The sequence below is a fragment of the Sinocyclocheilus rhinocerous genome, unplaced genomic scaffold (genome assembly GCF_001515625.1).
Source record: "Sinocyclocheilus rhinocerous isolate Xijiao unplaced genomic scaffold, SAMN03320098_v1.1 scaffold742, whole genome shotgun sequence".
NCBI lineage: Eukaryota > Metazoa > Chordata > Actinopteri > Cypriniformes > Cyprinidae > Sinocyclocheilus > Sinocyclocheilus rhinocerous.
The window spans coordinates 350,497-372,545 of NW_015641116.1; the positions used below are offsets into that span (position 1 = coordinate 350,497).

Consider the following 22,049-nt stretch of genomic DNA (forward strand, 5'->3'; position numbering starts at 1 on the left):
ATTAATTTGAATGTTTAGAAATATTTAGTGTGCATTAATGATCTAAGACATTAATGATCTAGTCTAGGGATGGAACGATTACCGGTTTCACGATAAATCACGATTAAATGCCCTGACGGTTAGTATTATCGTTTAAAATTTAATTATCATCAAAACCGTGTTTGATTATCGCGCTTTTGAAAACTTGCGGTAAATCCTGTCCAGCCAGCATCAGTCTGACTCAGAAGCAGCATGCAATGTTGTTGTTGTTTTTTGCACGAGACGAAATGGCGGAAGGCAGTGACAGCGTTCGGGAGATTTTTCAGCCATCTAAGAGAACCAAATCGGTGGTCTGGTCGTATTTGGGCTTTTACAAGAGTCCTGAAGGCAATTTAATCGAGGACGGTCACCCTGTCAGCTGATCTTGCAAGAAGAAAGTAGCTGCAAAAAGGGTAAACGCATCAACTTTGCACAGTCATCTTCGTGACCACCCCCCACTGTTATATAGCGAATGCAAGGTAACTTTTACCTCAATACCAAAACTAACTGGGCAAATAATTGGACAAAAAAATATTGATTAGAGATTAAATATTTCGTTATCTCACTTCTAAAACTGATTCTCTCTCAGCAAACGCAGCACAATTTTGGCCAGTCTGTCCAACGCTAGCTTTCTTTTATGAAAACTCCTGAGCTTACTCTCAAGATGCTCTGAAATCCACTTAATGTATGATAACGACACCACAAGTCCTCACAGCAAATGAGAGATGGAGTGATAGAAAGAATGAAAAGAAAAGAAAAAGAAAGATAAGAGAGCGAGAAAGAGTGGTAGAGTGTGAGAGAAACAGAAGTGCGGGTGTGAAGCAGGATGTGGTCGGTCACCAGTATGCACTGAGGCAGTGGGAGCTCTTCGGTGTTGGAGCCTGTGGTCTCGTACTTTAACATCTCTCCCTGTGCAATGTGTCAGTGTGTCTCTGTCTACCCCACACTGTCACAGCATCAGCCGGCCTGCGCTTCTAATGGACAGACTGTATATCCAGTGTGACAGGTGCTGCCGGTTGAGGTCCTTCATTTCTAATGGAGTTCTGCATTCTGCCTGACTAACTCTCCCTGGTCACAGAATTATATATGCAAAGGGACTGTTAAAGTAATAATGTTTTATTTAGATTATAATTTTTGCTACAGTGGAATGGAAATGAGAATGTTTGATTTATTTGTTGACGCCGTTTGCCTCAGCCCAGGTTAATGTGGATGTCTTTATTCAAAGAAACTCATTTCAGGAGACACTTTAAAACCTAGCCAGGCATCTCTGGTAATTTCTTTTGGGGTTTATTTGTATATCTAAAACAGAAACAAATAGGTTTAGATTTAAAATCAAATCAAATCAAATTGTAAAATTGAATATGAATTTATTTTGTTTTTAATAAAAATAAAATATGAATGTATCATTTAACTTTGATCTTATTGAACAAAACAAAACAAATGTATTATAATTTAAATAAAAGCATAAAATAGTTATAAACTGTCTGTGTAGGTAGGTCTTTTACTTTATTTTTTAGATTTTCAAAAGCAATAAAATTATTATAAATATTTTAAGTAAAATAAAATAAAATTGTAAAAACCGGTCTGTAGGTAGTTTATACAACCAAGAAACTTAGCATTCTGATCTGATATTTTTTTGAATGTCCAATGCTAGGTGTATTCCAGAAATTGTGGGGCATTCATTCACACATGAAAAGCAGTAGGTGTTACTTTATTTGGCTCTTGAAAAGCAGCAAAATAATTATAGTAACTATAATCATTTAAAATGTAATAAAATAGTTCAAACCTGGCTGTGTGTGTCGTTTGCATGATCATGTAAACTTAGCATTCTGATGTGGTAGTTTTTAAATGTCCAGTGCTAGGTGTGTGTGAAATGTGGGCCATTCTGAAGGCACACTTGAAAGCAATACTTTATTTGGCTCTTCAAAAGCAAATGTAGAGTTACATTCCTCATATTGGCAGGGCTTTTAATGAAACATTAACTGATTGATCAAAGCTCTTCTGTGTTCCATTTTTGTCTGTGTTTCTTTTGTTGGAAAAATGATGCATTTATACGTCCAGAAATATTTATAAGCATTTTGATGTGCTTTGTTTCTCCACTAAAAATAAATGAAGCTAGCATAGAGAGTGACTCACAGAGGCCAGCGAGGTCTTTTGCTCTATATTGGTCAAAATGATTTGAACATACTTAAAACCTCATTAAACCTGCAGAACTCTGAGAGATTCCTCATGCTCATATATTGTTTTCGTGCATTTTTCCATTTTACGTTTGTAACATTTCTTTTAAATATGTCATTCTTGATTACAGATAATGTGTTCTTAATGGGAATCAGCTAATTAGGCCTCATTTCCTCTCTTCTGTTGTGTTGCGTGTCTCAGGAGCCGGTTGCTGCGGGCATGCAGTTGTCATGTGTTCTCTCCACAAACAGGAGCCTCTGGAACTCCTGTGTGAAACGTGCGACCTCATGGCCTGTAGCATCTGTCACCTGTCCGCCCACAAAGACCATCGGTATGCTTAGAGAACACATACCCACTGACACGCATGGCCACATTCACAGTGCTCTTGTACACATGCAAACACTCTCTCTCTCATACACTTTCCTAAACACATGCACAAAGATGCAGACAGAACAGGTGGCCACTTTCTCACGTATCAACAAATACGCTCTCGAGCATGTTGTGTGTAAACATTAAAAGTCAAAGGTGTTTCACTGGCTGTTGGTTGCTTCTCTTTAGACTGGTGCATGTTGGGAAAGCTCTGCAAGACCAGCGCTGGCTCCTGCAGAACCTCATGGCCCGAGTGGAGGAGAAGAGATCTGCTGTGGAGAGCACCGCTAAACAGATCCAGGGCAGGTGAGACGATATCACACCCATTCCACCTCCATGATGCTGCTAATGTTAGCGTTAATGCTAGTTAAACAAAGTGTCCATTACTCATCTAAAATGTGAACAGCTGGGATTCTTAAGACAACAAGCATAGTTTATATGAAGCATAATGACGTTGACAAGATCCGTTACTTCCTCTGAATGATTTCAGCAGATGTTCAAGCATCCAGATGTACTGGTCATATCGGTTTGTTTATCCTTCTATCCTCAACCATCTCCTTGTTCGCTTTTCTTTCCGTTTCTTTCCAGGCTCCATGGTATAAAGATCACGCAGAGGAAGGCAGAGAACCAGATAAAAATGGCTAAGATGATTATGATGAACGAGCTTAACAAACGGGCCAACCTATTAATAGAACAACTGGAGGTAATTACTTTTTCCCTCGTTTCTCTCCTCTCCGTCTTTCTGTGCCGTTCCAAACGTATTCATCTCCAAACATCCATCTGACCGTGGATGTACTGGTGATGGAGCGTGCAGAACAGAACGTCTTCTGAGCGAATCATGCAAAATAGGCAGATTCTGCCAAGTAGCGACATATCAAAGCAGATGGGGATCTTAGGAAAAGTGGTGAGGAGATCCACGTTTTTGTCGTTGTCTTCCGGTTGCAGAGTATCTCCAGTGATTTCAAGCAACGTCTGGAGGACCAGCTGCAGGGGGCCATAGAGCTGTGCAGCCAGCTGGAGCGTGTGCAGAACTTCATTACCTGGGCTACAGCCCACCACAGATGCAATCCACTGCTATTCAGCAAAGAGCTGGTAGGATTTTCTCAACGTCCAAGTGGGCTTTAGATGTTAAGATTCCTGGCAGCTGCCTGCTAAGTTTCTGGCGGGTCTCAAAAAGATGTCAGCACTATTAGTTTAAAGCAGCCTCGCCTCTTTTTTGTGGCTGCATTTAGATCTCTTAGAAATAGCCTTAATCGTTTTCTCACAAACATAAAAATAGAGAAACAGTGCTGTAAGAGTTTCAGTTTCACTGCCAGAACTGCATGCAATATTTATAACTCAGAGTTCTGTAATCATGAGGTTTGATCTATTATTCATTTGTCAGATTGCTCTTCAGATGCAGCAATTACTGGAGCCACTGATGCTCTCAGAGGCTTGGACCTCGTTGAAAATCAAGTTTAACTGGGATGCCAGCTTCTGGACCAAGCAGATGTCCACTTTAGGTAAGCTGAGCTATTGGACAATGGCATTAGATGGTTATTTTTTAAAGCCATTCACATTTGTACTTTCTTACAGTTTATAGTTTATCATACAAGGACAATGTTAAACTAGATTTGCACATTCTGAAGGAAATGTCAAGCCCTCAAAAACTGGTTTTAAAGTTGTAGGTGGGCTTAGGCTTTAGACTTTGGTTCTGTGTAAATGAAATTTGGCGGCAGTGTAAAGGTGACTATAAAAGTAGGCCAAACACAATGCAGTATACAAATATGATGGCATTATCACTTCTGTTCATTTGGAATGGACATTTTTAAATGAGCTTACAACTTAATCTTTCAATTAATCTTTCTTTCTTCAAATTTAGTCACGTCATAATAATTTGTCAATTCCTAAGATGTATCTGAAAAACATGTATCATATCTTTGTTAGCAGTAAGTTTTAATTAAAATCATTATAATTATAAAAAATATTTATAAATACTAAAAAATAACCACTAGTACAAGATTAACACTGGTGAACAAGAAGAAAAATGAAATGTTTGAGGAATATCTGTGGCCGCGCAAGCACTGTAATGATTCCTCCTTGCTTTAGGTCAGCTGGTTGTTGAAGGTGGAAGTCGTTCATACTCAGAGGTTGTGGGTCATCCCAGTATCCTGCGACCCCAGCCTGTCCCATGCATAGCATTACCTCCTCTGTGCCATGCGGTGCGTGAACCTGGCTGCGCCTGCCAGACCTTCTGCCAGCCCCAGCTCTGCTGTCTTCACTGCAGACCTACTCAATCCGTCCCTTTGGATAAATTCCCTGCTCAATGTCTTCAGGCCACCAGGCGGAGCTCCCCGCCGTCTCTTCACAGCTGCTGGGAGGCTGATGCATCTGTCCCGGTGCATCCACCAGGAGCTCAGCCTATACAGCCGTCCACCTCTCACCCTGGATCTGACCTTGTCCAGCATGGAGCCAGCTCAGCTTCACCTAGGCAGCCCGTCGGATCCAACAACCACCTGCTCCCTGCTAATTCCAACCAGGCTGACATGGACGGGAGAAAATCTGCACCAGGCCAGCCTCCTTGTGAAAGAGGGCAAACATCTGCACCCGAAGCAACCACAGGGCAAGAAGCATCACCAGACAGTGAGCTGCCGCTGGTCCACAATCAGGCTCAAGTGCAGACAGCCACAGAAACCAGCAACCAGCCCATGATTGAATTGCAGCCGATCGTTGCTCGCATCGATGATGACAGGGTGAGTTTAATTAATGTGTCTGTGTTTATCTGTCTTTTGCAGAGCAATACCTTTACTCTCAGTGTGCTCAATACTGACCACAATCCTCAGGCCTGGCGCTCTTTAGTGCTTGCAAAGGTTGCATGTCAACCATGCTGTTAACTGGTCTACACCACAAGCAGATGAAAAGGCCATTGAGCAGCACTGCAAATGTGCTGAAGCATTGAAGAGAACTAAAGTGTGGGGTCCTTACAGTATACTGATTTTGATTTTGGTAGATGATCATTTGTTTTTCAGTGTCAAGAATATAGGTTAAAATTTATATGACTGAATGTAAAGTATACATTTTCAGCAAAGCTACAGGTACAGCTTTGTTTTTACTATTATTAATCATGACTATTATTAATCATCTAGTAACATTTGTAGAACTCAGTTGTCCTGTGGTGCAGCAAATTCAAGTTTATTTTATTTGTACAGCGCTTTTCACGATACAAATCATTGCAAAGCAACTTTACAGCAAATTAAGTTTCTACAATATTTAGTGGTAGCTCATCAGTGTCACATGTACATCTGGCAGAAATGTACGGAAAAATCAATTAAAGACGTAATCAAACAGACGATGAACACTATTAACAGCAATTATTATATGATGCAATCAAACTTATAGCAAAATGTGGTAGTTCTGTATGTTGTTTCAAATGAGGCACTCATAAAGTCATTTTATGATGTTTTTTTCTCATTTTTGGACTCCCTGGTCTCCATCCACTTTTATGGTATGGGAAATAGCAGTGTAAATATTCTGCTAAACATCTCCTTTTGTGTTCTTCAGTAAAACAGATCATACAAGATGAACAAATGAAGGCAAAAATTTAATTTTTGGGTGTACTATCCTTTAAACATCTAATTGCTGAATCTGAAAGTTGTTGTGCTTATACAGGGAGAGGACTAACTTACTGCATTAGGCAAATGTGACTGTGACGTCACAAGAGAGTAATAAAAGCCCATTTGCCAGCAGAACTCAGCCAGTACATCCATCCATTCAACAAAGAGTGGTCTTGTCCTGGAGTTACGGTGCAGTCACAGGAGTATTGGTGAGTATCCACTTCTTTACTTGAGACAAATTGTTACCTTAGAAGTTGATTCCATGGTGTGCCGTCCACTGAGTAGGACCCACGATTGCTCAGATTTGGATTTAAACACTTGTTGTTCGATACAAAGAACTTTCTGAGACAGTGGAGAGATGTATCATATAGTTGTTGTTCATGTTATTTGGTTACTGCATACATGGGAGAGGCAGTGAGCCACAAGGAAATCAAGTGACTTGCCTTAAGTGTCAGGGTGACGGATGCAGCACAATGGCGCTGTTGTGGAGGTTTAGGATGGGATGGTCTTGCATGGGGAATCCTGTCGGTGTCCACACACACTTTGCAGAGAATTGTCAATTTGTGAGGAACTGTTAAAAGTCTGATAAATGATTAATGCTACTATTCCATTTAACAATAACTGTATGATATGTAAACCAGAGATCTTAAAAAGATTTGTTTAAAAAAAAAAAAGGGTTTAATATTGAGCTATGAGACAATGTAATATGAGCAAATGAATCGTCTATTCTAGTCTGTCCCAGGACAGGATTGAAAATGTCACTGTGTAGCCATGTTTCAACTTTGCTGAACTCTATCATATGACATGGAAGCCTCCAGTTCTGCGTGTGAGTTCCTGTAAATGTGTTAGTGCAGGCTGTCAAAGCAGATGAGCAGGAAACACATTGTCACTTTAGAGACTTATATTTTTTATGTGTTTTCTACATTTGCTGAAGTAGAGGCCTTCTGCATTACTTCTGTATGCATATATTCTACATATTACATTGAGACTGATTCAAAATTCTAGCTGCACTTAAAATTTAAACAGATATTTCTCAGAAAGTGACATATGTATGCCATGGCGTGTGTTCTAATGAATCATAAAAGAACAGGGTGCTTAAGTTAGTAACAGTATTTAATAGATTCAATAGTTTTATGAAATGCAAGATACATTCTTAAAATAAAAGATTAATTTTATTTTTTAAATGTTTTGCTGTTGTTTCACTTCTCACAAATGCAAATTTGTAACATATATTTTTTATATTTAGAATTTTTTACAGAGAAAATAAGCCTGTTACTGTAACCATTTTTCTTTCTTTCTTTCTTTCTTTCTTTCTTTCTTTCTTTCTTTCTTTCTTTCTTTCTTTCTTTCTTTCTTTCTTTCTTTCTTTCTTTCTTTACAGCCCTAAAACATTTTACATACACAACTGTTCAAAAGTTTGAAAAAAGTTTTTGAAAGTCTCTTATGCTCACCAAGTCTGCATTTATATGATCAAAAATACATTAAAATTTTAAAATAAGTTTAAAATAACTTATTTCTGCTTTAAAACATTTTAAAACTGGTAATTTTTTTAAACAGTTGTGCTGCGTAATATTTTTGGAGAAACCTTTTTTTTTCAGGATTCATTGATGAATAGAAAGTTCAAAAGAACGGCATTTATTCGAAACAAAAATTGTTTGTAACAATATAAATGTCTTTGTTGTCACTTTCGTTTTATTGTGTCCTTGCTAAAAAAAAGTATCAGTGTCTTTCAAATATATATCAAATGGCTGTGAAATCACAAACTTCAACCAAATTCTGAGACAAAATATCACTAATAGTATTTGGCCCTAACAAAGGCAGAATTATTAGTTAATGACATGAACTAGCAATAATTAATGCAGTAATCATGACAGAAAAATACAGTTTCTCCTCTATGTTCACACTGCTTTTGGGTTAGAGAGAGAAGGCATTGACAGATGAGAAGAGGATTTTTTTTTCTTTTTTGGTAGACGTGCAGACAGGAAATAGAGAGTGCGAAGGAAAGATTTCATCAGTGGCTTTCATGAGCCCAAATGCCCTTCAAATAATTTCAATTTCAATTTCAAGTTTATTTGTACAGCGCTTTTCACGATACAAGTCATTGCAAAGCAACTTTACAGCAATTAAGTTTCTACAATATTTAGTGGTAGCTCATCAGTGTCACATGTACATCTGGCAGAAATGTACGGAAAAATCAATTAAAGACGTAATCAAACAGACGATGAACACTATTAACAGCAATTATTATATGATGCAATCAAACTTATAGCAAAATGTGGTAGTTCTGTATGTTGTTTCAAATGAGTTTATGAAGTACAGATATTCCATGTAGTCTCTGTATGACAGTGGCTCACACAACCAGGAGGCCAGGACCCACTAGGGGGCTTCAGTAAACTTTTAAGGGGGACTCAAGATGACTTAAAATGAATTAAATTAAGAAAAAGAAAAAGCCATTAAAATAAGCTAAAACAATTAAACCCAATAGATATTTATTATTCTAATTCACCCCTCAGAAACTGTTTTTCTCAAAGACCTGGGAAAGCCATGTAAATTAATAAAATCCATGGATAAGTTTTGTACATTTTATGAATATTATGAACATTTTCATACTTAGGCCAAGCTAAAATATTTTATCCAGTAGTAATTGTAAGCAAAAAATATAGTACAAATATTTTGTACTCACAATAGGGTTATATGAGGCATATGTTTTTATGCTGTATGAAGTCATAAAAATGACGGGTAATTAATCAGTAATGAAAATAAATAATTTAATAGTATTTATTATATATTATATGTATATTATATTATTATTTAACTACTGTGTTCAAAGTACTGCATACTGTATATTAAATAATAATAATAATAATAGTATTCATAATATGTGTGTGTGATTATTATTATAAACTATTTTATAGAAAATAATTAATGATTAAAGAAAAATTGTTTTAGATTGAGTACAGCATTTCTGACATGCTGTCACACTGCTGTCACTGTCACATTTCATGTCACCCATTTACTGTAGTTTCTCATTTATTTAATTTTTTTGTAACATAGCACTTTGCTCATGTTGTGCTTGTGTTTTAAGTGTATTTGGAGTTGGTGACGGCGTGAGAACAGTGAACTCAACATCGCAACAAGCTCCACCACTCTCAATATTAATTTAGAAAGAGGAAATCGAATCATTCCAGGCAGCATCATCTCTATTTATGCGGCTGTAATGTGTTTTCGTCTTGACAGCCGCTGACAACACATCTGCAAGCAGATGGTGAGACATAAGTGAGGACAACTGTGGTGTGAGCACAGAAACAATCAAGACCACACACACACACACACACACACACACACAGACAAACTCGCTCTGCTCAGCAACCACTCCTCAAGCTTTATTGGATGAGAACCAAATCAGGCAATAGAAGTTATTATTAGATCTCTTGATGTCAGTATTTTGATAAATTTTCCTAGGACAAACACTAATCAAAATCAGTTTCCCTGTAAGATTTGGCACTCCAGGGGCAAATTTGTGTAATATTTATTTTTTTATGTATCATCTTCAGCCCATAACTGTGACATGATTAAAGGGAGGGGGAAAAGCGCTTGGGTGCAACCACATATTTACTTAACCTGGCATTAATGAGAAGCTAAGGGAATTGAAGGAGCCGGCTGTTGCATTTTTCTTCATCTCGCTGTAGAGCCCACACGATTACCTTTAAAGTCTCTGAGACCTCCTACCTTCTCTCTGCACCCACACATGCTTGCAAGACACACTCTCCACAGCTCGAGTCATTCCACCCTCTCCTCCTGGGCTTCTATCAGGTGAGTGTTTTTAATCCTGAGGTAATTATAAGAGAAAGGAGAGGGAGAAAAAACCCAAAAGAGTGCTAAAAGACAGGTGGAGGAGGGGCTACATCGAGCGTACGGGCTGCTGCCTCCAACTCTGACATTTGTCGTGTTAGTGAAGGATGCAGTCGCTTGGGCTTTTCTAGAACTTCTCGCATTAGTGAAATGATGACAAGTGAAGAAGAGGGCCGTGGAGGAGAGAAAGTCTAATCTCTGATGTGTTAATGCTGCTTATTCAAGGCCAAGCTAAAATATTTTATCCAGTAGTAATTGTAAGCAAAAAATATAGTACAAATATTTTGTACTCACAATAGGGTTATATGAGGCATATGTTTTTATGCTGTATGAAGTCATAAAAATGACGGGTAATTAATCAGTAATGAAAATAAATAATTTAATAGTATTTATTATATATTATATGTATATTATATTATTATTTAACTACTGTGTTCAAAGTACTGCATACTGTATATTAAATAATAATAATAATAATAGTATTCATAATATGTGTGTGTGATTATTATTATAAACTATTTTATAGAAAATAATTAATGATTAAAGAAAAATTGTTTTAGATTGAGTACAGCATTTCTGACATGCTGTCACACTGCTGTCACTGTCACATTTCATGTCACCCATTTACTGTAGTTTCTCATTTATTTAATTTTTTTGTAACATAGCACTTTGCTCATGTTGTGCTTGTGTTTTAAGTGTATTTGGAGTTGGTGACGGCGTGAGAACAGTGAACTCAACATCGCAACAAGCTCCACCACTCTCAATATTAATTTAGAAAGAGGAAATCGAATCATTCCAGGCAGCATCATCTCTATTTATGCGGCTGTAATGTGTTTTCGTCTTGACAGCCGCTGACAACACATCTGCAAGCAGATGGTGAGACATAAGTGAGGACAACTGTGGTGTGAGCACAGAAACAATCAAGACCACACACACACACACACACACACACACACAGACAAACTCGCTCTGCTCAGCAACCACTCCTCAAGCTTTATTGGATGAGAACCAAATCAGGCAATAGAAGTTATTATTAGATCTCTTGATGTCAGTATTTTGATAAATTTTCCTAGGACAAACACTAATCAAAATCAGTTTCCCTGTAAGATTTGGCACTCCAGAGGCAAATTAGTCTAAGATACATTTTTTTATGTATCATCTTCAGCCCATAACTGTGACATGATTAAAGGGAGGGGGAAAAGCGCTTGGGTGCAACCACATATTTACTTAACCTGGCATTAATGAGAAGCTAAGGGAATTGAAGGAGCCGGCTGTTGCATTTTTCTTCATCTCGCTGTAGAGCCCACACGATTACCTTTAAAGTCTCTGAGACCTCCTACCTTCTCTCTGCACCCACACATGCTTGCAAGACACACTCTCCACAGCTCGAGTCATTCCACCCTCTCCTCCTGGGCTTCTATCAGGTGAGTGTTTTTAATCCTGAGGTAATTATAAGAGAAAGGAGAGGGAGAAAAAACCCAAAAGAGTGCTAAAAGACAGGTGGAGGAGGGGCTACATCGAGCGTACGGGCTGCTGCCTCCAACTCTGACATTTGTCGTGTTAGTGAAGGATGCAGTCGCTTGGGCTTTTCTAGAACTTCTCGCATTAGTGAAATGATGACAAGTGAAGAAGAGGGCCGTGGAGGAGAGAAAGTCTAATCTCTGATGTGTTAATGCTGCTTATTCAAAGAAGCCTTCCATGCCCCAGATGTGGGATTTACATACGATAATTGGTGCTGTAACTAAGTCATATATTATCAGGAGAATTATTTTGTAGCGTTCTGAGTTGCGGCACTTTTCTCTCTGCATTTGAAAGATGTGATTGTTCTTTTACTCCAAACTAGTGTGGGTACTGTGCATTGTCACACTCAAGGTTGTTGTTCCTCACCTTCATGTCCTCTGATGTCACTGTTGCTATGGTTGTAATGTGCCGCATATGCTGTCGAGATCACTTTTAGCCTAGTGCTGCGCTAATGAGAGTTTGGCTCTCTTCCGTAGAGATCCTCAGCGCTAGAGATGTTCACGCTGGCTCAAGGCCGAGGAGGTGACAGCCAGAGCCGTTCCGGTTCGAAGAGGGCTACCAGGTCTCAGAGCAATTCAAAAGGACCCAGAGGACCTCGTAAAAGTCTGTGTAAAGCCAGGCCGAACAGGGCTGCTCATAGCCTGGCAACAGTGGCTGGGGACCAGGGATGCACAACGCAGCAGGTAAACTTTTTATATATGTGGTGAGACAAACATACCCTCTTTTCACAGCAATGCCATAGAAGAATAATTTTTGGTTCCCCAAAGAACCTCTCAGTGAACAGTTCTTAAAAGAACCATTTTTTCTTAGTGTAAAAAAACATTTAAAAATTCTAAAGAACCTTTTTCCACTATAAAGAACCTTTTGTGGAATGGAAAGATTCCATGGATGTTAAGATTCTTCATGGAACCATCAATGACAAAATAAGAACTTTTATTTTTAAGAGTGTAGACATGGCACTTTTCCACTGCATGGTAAGGCACGGCTCGCTTTTGGGGGGTTTTCCACTGTGTACAGTACCTGGTACCTGGTACTTTTTTCAGTACCACCTTGGCTGAGGTTCCAAGCGAGCTGTACCCTTACCAAAATGTGATGTGTAAACCCTGCTGATCACTGATTTCCCGGAGAAAATCGTCACTACCTGCATCATTGAACTTCAGACATTAGTCCCGCTAGATTAAGGGTGCTTCTCAAACGGAAGGCTGCATCCTACGAAGGCTGCATATCTCGGCTGCCACGTCATCAAACGTCGCTGAAGGCCATCTCAATCGGAAGGATCCTTGGAAGGCAGCCTTCGTTTCGCGCCCTTCCTTCAGCTGACTTTGAAGGATGCATGGGATGTATCCTCCGCGACCTTCAATCACCCACAATCCTTTGTACCCATTCCATTTCATGACGAAAAACGAGTCAGTACTGAGCTTGTCTGAATTTATTATTCAATGTAAGACAAAAATAATGTTTTCGGACATGAAAGGATAGATGTTATCTTTTGTTTTGGTGTAAATTACTTACCAAACGCTAAACTGCCAATAATTTAAGCCACGGGGAGACTAGACGACTGATTCATTGTATTGCATTAATAGAACGCAAAATAATATAAAGATTTGTAATACAAAGTATTTTTCCAAAACTAAGTTTTATTACTGTTTTTGTGAAGTGACGGTGAGGGCGGGAACATATGTGACATAGCCATGCGCACTTACTAGACTGTCTCATTCTAGCGTTTAATGCCGAGGAGGACTCTAGCCTACAAGACTCTGAAGGACTGAACTAGGAAGGACGCAGCGGCAGCCTCAGTAGGATGCAGCCTTCCGTTTGAGAAGCACCCCATATCAGCACAGCCGGCGAGGATCGAACGCAACTATTTTTGAACGAACGCAACAGTTTAGAACGAGCACACCTATTTTAAACAACAAAATAATGGCTGTTTCGTGGTCTGTTGAGGAAGTACAGACGTTCCTCTCGTTGATAGCCGAGGGGCGGATTCAGCGAGAGCTTGATGGGACGATGCGGAATGAAAAAGTTTTTCAGGAGTCGCGGCAGTAGAGGCGGCGCAACTATAGAGTAGTGGAACTATGATGTCACTTTCTATAATCCTGCCCACTCTAAAGCGGTACTAAACTGCAGTGGAAACGCAAACCGTGCCGTGCCGAGCCGAGCCGATGCGCCATTAGTGCAGTGGTTTATAACCAGGGGTTTATAATAAGCAAAAACAAGCTTTAAAATAAGCAATTTTAATCAGTGTACACTTCCAATTTCCATAAATAAATAAATAAATACTTTATATTGTTCATATTGTTGTGGACAGTGTGAGGCCTTGGAGTCAAAAAGGTTGAGAGCCACTATATTAGTGAGTTTTGTCCCAGAGCTCAGCATTGTTTCTACACTGAAAAAAAAATAAAAAAAGGATTTTTCAAAGTTGTACATAAAACAAATGTTATTAGAATGTTTTACAAGAAAATATTATTTCAGTCTTTCTACTATAACATTTCACATTTAATTCAATGAGTTATTTACTATTTCTTTGTAATTAATTGTGAAATGTACTATCAAGAGTGAAAATTGTTTCAACACCAAAGTTTTTTTTTCAGTGTAGGGATTTTGAAATAGCCTTTAGGTGTAGTCGTAATGTTAAACACGGACCCCACAAACTTTTTTGAAAATATATTTCTAAGAAGATAAGAATAGTACATTGGTATGAATGATTCACTATATTAATATTAATAATAATTGACATTGATGAAATGCTCTTGTCCTGACGTGCTTTTCATCACAATTCCTTTTAATGTCCATTTCAAACATGTCTGTTATACAGTCCAAAACACATTTGTTTCAGTGCACACAGCTCTATTGCTTGCCTTTTAAGGGATAAACCAGATGATGTACATCAAAAGAGATAACTGTTGTCTTGGAAACAGTTCCTTTAACCCCTTTTGTTAGAGAACAAATTAGATGCAGCAGCCCACATAACTGATTGTATTCGGTTTAACAAGTTCACTGTTGGCTCACATTCATATTTGCTGATTTAGTCTGCATGCTGATGTTGTGACATCACTGCATCCATTACCTGTCATCAAAGTGGCAGCGTTTCATAACTTTGATTTTACTGTTCATTTCTTTAATCTTAGCAGGTCTGTGCACGACCCGATGCTTCTGAGATGATGCCAGGACATATAAGCAGTCACACTGCATCCTCTCTGACCACCTACAAGTCTGAACCAGGTTAAGAGGCCAATTATGATTTCCAAATATGCTTCTTTCATGTTCAACTTGCAATAGATAATGACATAATGAGGAATTACACATTTCGTAGCGGATTAATCCATCTAAATGACATTTTTCCTGGTTTCAGATAACGTATATGCATATGCCTATGAAAACAGAAAACCGAAAACCAGAAAGAAGAACAGATTGTATCGAGAGGATCCAGACACCAGGTAGAATTTAAAAATGAAACAAGAAAAAGCTACAGGTTTACTGCGCTTGTTTGTAGGGCTGCACAATTTGGGCAAAAATTTTGTGATTTAAATATCAATATGACTATAAATGATGATAATAATATTCATTATTAATATTTTATTATTTTTATTATTGCTATTATATAAGAAATATCACTATTGTAATATTTCACTTTAAAATAAAAGTATTAAGAAAAATATAATAATAATAAAAAAATAGAACTTTGTAAAAACTGTCAAAATTTCCATACTAATATTTATGGCTTAAAATCTTCATTTTAAAACTCAATATCTATTAATATCTTTTTCAAACGTTAAACCATTTGAGCATTTTTTTTTTTTTGGTGGAAAACTGCAGAGAGCAGTATCCTTTGTTGACAACAGCCAGTTTATAAATGGTTCTAATTAAGTATGGAAAGATATAAGTGACCCAAACTCATGTGCAACAGCATTTACTGTGAACTGAGCAGCTCTGAGAAACTCCTGTGTAAAAGAACACAATACTGCATCAAAGCCATACACGATTTTTATTTTATTTATATGAATTGTGCAGCCCTACAAGTAACATTGGAAATGTGCCTTGAAGGTTGAAAGGTAGAAATGTTTTGTTTGTTTGTTTGTTTTCTACAGTGACAAAGAAGCCCCTGATGGTTCGAAGGTTCCAGTTGTGTGTCTTGAGCGACTCAAGATCCTAGTTTCACGACATCCACCACAGAACCATCAGGGCACAGACCTTACTTCTCAAACTGAGCCTGAACTCAAACCTGAAGAAACTGTATTCAGAGTGCTAGAGAGAAAGGTCACTTCTCAGGTATCATTTTAAAGTTGTTGAAATGTTTTTCTAGGTTTTGTATCATCTCCGTTAATAATAATAATATTAATGTCCTTCAAGGGAACTTTGGATAAGGAGTCGGTTCAGACAGAGGACAGCGTGTCGGCCACAGAGCAGCTATCACCAGAACATCTGCATTGCAGTGAGCCATCTGGCTCCCTTGAGGTTTCTCAGCCTCCTGTGCAAGAATTTTGCAACATAAACCAAGAGTCCAGGGTACTAGCCATCTCCAATGATTCAGATCCCATCTTACAACCTGACACTGAAGAAATACACTCCCCATCTGAACTCAGATCAGTGACAGGTTCTGATTTCCAAACTGAATCCATAAGAGAGGCTGAACCGGGCTCGGATGCAGACGTGGAATCGGAGCTCCTGCAAGAATCAGATCCGAGCTCTCAGTCTGAACTGCAGGTTGAATTTGAATCGGATGTGATTTCGGAGCAGCCTTCTGAATCAGTGCTCTCAGCTTCTGAACAAGAATTTGAATCAGATCCAGATTCCACAGCCGAAGTGACTCTGAATCTTGAACCGGAGTCTGAATGGGTTCTTCCACCTGCCGCTGGCTCTGAGACTGTATCAGAACCTGCAGCTGAACATCAGCCTGCAGAGGAAAGCCCTGAGATAGAGAATGAGGACTTCTGTGCGGTCTGTCTCATCGGAGGAGACCTTCTCTGCTGTGACCGTTGCCCCAAGGTCTTTCACCTGTCATGCCATGTCCCTCCTCTCCATAGTTTCCCCATGTAAGCCATTCTCCCTTCTACTTCACATATCCACCTGTGTCTTTACTCACTGCTGAAACTAACCTTTATCATCTCGGGCTTCCACAGAGGCGACTGGATTTGCACCCTGTGCAGGGATGTGGAGCAGCCAGAGGTGGAATATGACTGTGAGAATGACCAGATTTCCACAGCTTTGCTGGCATATGGGCTGTCGGCGTGTGACCAGAGGGTAAGTGAAGGGGATGCCGAGTCTCATCTGGCCTAGCTCTGACTAATCCTGTGACCTCAGAGGTCTGGGAGTCTAAATCCAAAAAAAGTTCCTCCCTCAAGAGATTTACAGTCTGTCTAACAAAAGTGAAATATCTCTGTTGATGGATGGCTTGTCTGTTTGATCACAGAAATGTGAGAAGCTGACGCTGCTGATCCTCAGCAACATTCTCAGTGCTCCGTTCCATGAGCCTGTCAGCCCTCTGGTAATTTTAAAACGAATATCTTGTGATTTTATATTTGTAGATGATACTTTTAACTATCTTTCTATCTGCTCATTTTTTATCTCTATCTATTTATAGGCCCGTCATTATTATCAGATCATCAAGAGACCCATGGATTTGTCTGTCATTCGGAACAGGCTCAGCAGAACCAGCAACACACACTATCGTTCCCCGCAAGAGTTTGTGACTGATGTCCTGCTCATGTTCAAAAACTGTGGCAAGTTCAACTACGTGAGTAAAATGCATTATATTATTAATCTACCTCCTCCTAGCCATTAGTGGTGAATATTTTATTCTGATAATATTCTGATTCACATTCAAACCACGTACTGATATAATGATTATGCATTACTTTTTTAATATCCTGTTTAATTTAGCTGAAATTAATTTTTTAATAGATAAGGTAACCCCCCCCGAACGTAAGTTTGGCAGGAGTTTGTTCATCTAATCCTGTCAATCAAATGACACGAATATAAAGTGGCTACTCACAGTATCTCACTCTTTCATCCTCCAAATCCTTCTTTATTTCTTGTACACTGCATTACCAAAAGTATGTGGCAGTGTAGCTACACGATTAGAAATTGGTGCATAAAATCAAGCCATAATGGAGGGTCGAGCAAATGGACTGAGGGTCATGCCCCCCAGTCCATTTACCCACATCACTTTTAAGGATTATATGGACATGTTGACTTGTGGCAGAAAGATAAAGATACATTTTCGTCAGCCATTACTCCAGTCTTAAGTGTCACATGATCCTTCAGAAATCATTCTAATATTCTTATCTGGTGCTCAGTTATTTAAAAATTATCATTGGTGCTCAATCATTAATAATTGTTATTATTATGCTGCTTAATATTTTTGTGGAAACTGATAAATTTTTCAGGATTCTTTGATGAATAGAAAGTTCAAAACAACATTTATTTGAAATAGTTCCAGTTCCATACAAAAAGTCTTTTGTAACATTATGAATGTCTTTACTGTCCTAGGTCCTTGCTGAATATAAGTATTATTTAAATTTTTAATTTTTTTTGTTAAACCTTACCCCAAACTACTTTTGAATGATAATGTATCATGTTTTCCATAAAAATATTAAGCAGCAAAAACTGATTTCAACCTATATCTAATAATGTAATATGAATAATAAGAAATGTTTCTTGAGCACCAAATCAGCATGTTAGAATAATTTGTGAAAGATCATGTGACACTGAAGACTGGAGTAATGACTGCTGAAAATTCAGCTTTGCCATCAAATGAATAAATGACATTTAAAAATATATTAAAATAGAAAAGTTATTTTAAATTGTAATAATATTTCACAGTATTACTGTTTTAATTACATTTTTGGTCAAATAAATGCAGACTTGGTGAGCATAAGAGACTTTTGACCCATAATGCATATTTTTATTTATTTATTTTTATTAACCATTTTGTTTTCTTCTTGTTTTTAGCATGGACCTCACTATATTTAGTTAAATGTATGCTTATACAAATAAAGCACATTTAAGATGTACTCTCTACATTTAATAACTTAATCTTGTGGAAAACAAGAAAATAATTACTGATTAAGAATTTGTTTGTAGATACTGATGGACTTATTTATTATCATCAAGATGGTAGGACATTATTATTGGCATGTAGCAGGATCACGTACTTTAGTTGGATATACTGTTAAATATGTATAGGAATATGCTCAGACATATGGATGTCTAATTTGTGAAAGATCATGTGACACTGAAGACTGGAGTAATGACTGCTGAAAATTCAGCTTTGCCATCAAATGAATAAATGACATTTAAAAATATATTAAAATAGAAAAGTTATTTTAAATTGTAATAATATTTCACAGTATTACTGTTTTAATTACATTTTTGGTCAAATAAATGCAGACTTGGTGAGCATAAGAGACTTTTGACCCATAATGCATATTTTTATTTATTTATTTTTATTAACCATTTTGTTTTCTTCTTGTTTTTAGCATGGACCTCACTATATTTAGTTAAATGTATGCTTATACAAATAAAGCACATTTAAGATGTACTCTCTACATTTAATAACTTAATCTTGTGGAAAACAAGAAAATAATTACTGATTAAGAATTTGTTTGTAGATACTGATGGACTTATTTATTATCATCAAGATGGTAGGACATTATTATTGGCATGTAGCAGGATCACGTACTTTAGTTGGATATACTGTTAAATATGTATAGGAATATGCTCAGACATATGGATGTCTCTAGATCTTAAAGGGTTAGTTCACCCAAAAATGAAAATTCTGTCATTAATTACTCACCCTCATGTCATTTCAAACCCGTAAGACCTTCGCTCATCTTCGGAACACAAATTAAGATATTTTTGATGCGTCACGCCGGATCTGTTTCCTACATTGTTGATTTGATCTGAACGAAAACAGCGTATCCGTGTGACGCAGCTGACACAGAACAGCATAGCTTGTTTACGTCCAGCTGATACTCTCCAAAATGGCGCTACGGGGGGATGCGGAGGAGACGAATTGTTGTATAAAGTCGTTTTTTTTTTTTCTTTTGCGCACAAAACGTATTCTCGTAGCTTCGTAAAATTACGGTTGAACCCCTGATGTCACATGGATTATTTTACAGATCTCCTTGCTACGTTTCTGGACTTGGGAACATTTCAGTTGCATTGCTGTCTATGCAGGGTCAGACAGCTCTCAGATTCCATCAAAAATATCTTAATTTGTGTTACGGGTTTGAAATGACATGAGAGTGAGTAATTAATGACAGGATTTTTATTTTTGGGTGAACTAACCCTTTAAGAGGTCAGAAATTGCAGATGCTGACAATGCTGCTTTCTTTCTCCAGCCGGACTCAGAGGTGGCTCAGGCAGGCCATAGTCTACAGTCCTTTTTTACATCCAAACTGAGGGAGGTTTTCCCAGATCTGACCTGCCCTGTCCAGGAGGAGGAGGATTCAGAGAATGAGGATTATGAGGAGCTGGAAAGAGCCATGGTGACTGGATTTCCCTGGCCTGAGAGAAAAGAGCAGAGCCACAGGAAGAGGAAGAGGAGGCACTCCCTCAACTGGAGGAGAAATCACTATTAGCTGTGCCTCTATATATATATATATGTACAGAGACATTTGACCCACTTGCTCTGAGTTTTCCATCCTGGGTGACTTGCTGTTTTTTTTTATTTAAAGATTCACGTTGAAATACAGTATATGCTTTTTCTGAGGACTAATCTCACACATTATATCCTGTTAATGTGTCATGCTGTTATCTGTAGCTGTAGGTAGGTGTTGATATAAGCCTATATCTCCAGACTCGCCTAAGGTCTTGCACTAGTATTTATTTCAATGCTTATACTTTCATGAAATTGTACAATCAATTTGATAGCTGACTGGTTGCTGGCAACTGCTATTTAGTAAATATAGATAAGCAACATTCATTGGTAATATTATATAATATAATTGCTCTAAATTTCATTCCTCTTTTATCCAAATATCCCTTGTAATGAGGTACTTTTTCCAGCTGTTTTACTGTGATGATTTTATTGACCTGTAGAGGGAGCACTTCATATAGCCTGTGGCAACACATTAGTTCATATTGGACTTTTTCAGTGGCAGGAGGATGTGCGTAATGTGACTGAAACCCACGAACCCTTTTTAGAATTAAAGGGGGATAATATTAGGCTGTTGCTGTGATGTTTAAAATTAATCTTTTAAATGCTCATTGACTAATGAGACAAAAAAGTCTTTTCACAGACGGATGGAAGACTTTTTAGTCCGGCATGTTCCTCCATGTGGTTCACGAACAGGTTTGATATTCGTATGTCTTCTGAATTTTGTAATACTGGTCTTAATTGCTGAAATTGCTGTGCAGATCATGTTCAATCATCTTCTAATGCTATTAACTATCTTTAGCTGGATTGTATTTAGTCTTAAAATATATATATATACTGTATGGTGTAAATATGCGATTCATACTTTGATGTTTCCTTCTGCTACACAAACACATTGCTTTTCCCTAATGTTTTTAAAATCAGACTTGAAATGCACCTCATTTAAATATATAGTCAGTTATGGATGAAATGTTGCCAATTGAACCTTCAAGACTTTGCCAAATTTAAAACAAAGCCTTACATATTGGTGCATTGAAGTCGCTAAAGAAACTTCTGAGTGTTTTTTTTTTTTCTGAAGACCTTTTTAGCATTATCATCAATGGCCTGCCAGAAGTAAACTAATTTGATCACAAATTAATCATGCAAGTAATTGCTTTTTCCAAAAACAACTGTAACTTCTAGCTTTGATTGAAGTGTACAAAATAAGAGGTTAAAACTACATCTGGAAATTTTCCATATAATTTTAAATACCTTTGCTGTGTCAACAAACCCTTCCTACTGCATCATTAATTTTCTTGTGACATTTATTATTTAAGGAAATTGACATTAGCTCAGGTAGACATGCAACTTTTAAACACTTAAAACCCTAAAGGCACATAGGCAAAGCCATATACACCAAGCATATTTATTGCTTGATTTTTCAGAGTGTATTACTGATTTTCATAAGAGTTGGATGGGTTAACAGACTGAAACGTTTCTAAAACCTTAGATAGGCATATAAACACATACTCATTCAACTTTTCAACAAGTTCAGCATAAAATAGCCTTAGAATTTTTTTGTGTGTAATTCCATTACACAAAATGGTCCATTTAGGGGTTCAGACAGCTCTGACACACTCATGACTCAACCTGGCAAGTTGTACACAAACATTAGGCCTCATTTGAAAACAGGTCTGTTCCAACTATACATTTTCTAATTCAATTTTACTTGCAGGCAACTGATTAAAAATCATTTCAACTTTTAAAGCATTACTTGTGGAAATAGAGCTCTAAATGCATGAGAGATACAGAACTGCAGTATTGGTGTTGGTCTGAGTGGAGTATGTGACTCACTGGTGTTCCTTTTGTGAGCATGTGAACACTGTACTAAGTATTGTGAGGGCTTTTTCCCACAGAGCAGAGACTTGCAAGAACTCCCT

General features: G+C 37.8%; 1 protein-coding gene across 1 annotated transcript in view; it reads left to right on the top strand.

Annotated features, from left to right (window-relative positions):
- LOC107754676 (tripartite motif-containing protein 66-like) overlaps positions 1-20,902 on the top strand; it is a 22,425-nt gene extending 1,523 nt beyond the window's left edge. Inside the window, exons 2-16 of the mRNA XM_016571221.1 lie at positions 2,398-2,527; positions 2,755-2,871; positions 3,154-3,268; positions 3,511-3,657; positions 3,950-4,067; positions 4,654-5,297; positions 12,008-12,214; positions 14,663-14,753; positions 14,884-14,968; positions 15,620-15,800; positions 15,882-16,564; positions 16,652-16,772; positions 16,942-17,016; positions 17,113-17,265; positions 19,874-20,902. Of these exons, the coding sequence (XP_016426707.1) occupies positions 2,427-2,527; positions 2,755-2,871; positions 3,154-3,268; positions 3,511-3,657; positions 3,950-4,067; positions 4,654-5,297; positions 12,008-12,214; positions 14,663-14,753; positions 14,884-14,968; positions 15,620-15,800; positions 15,882-16,564; positions 16,652-16,772; positions 16,942-17,016; positions 17,113-17,265; positions 19,874-20,113 (3,078 nt within the window). The 5' untranslated portion in view covers positions 2,398-2,426 and the 3' untranslated portion in view covers positions 20,114-20,902. The remainder of the gene's footprint in view (positions 1-2,397; positions 2,528-2,754; positions 2,872-3,153; positions 3,269-3,510; positions 3,658-3,949; positions 4,068-4,653; positions 5,298-12,007; positions 12,215-14,662; positions 14,754-14,883; positions 14,969-15,619; positions 15,801-15,881; positions 16,565-16,651; positions 16,773-16,941; positions 17,017-17,112; positions 17,266-19,873) is intronic.
- Positions 20,903-22,049: the final 1,147 nt, after the last annotated feature.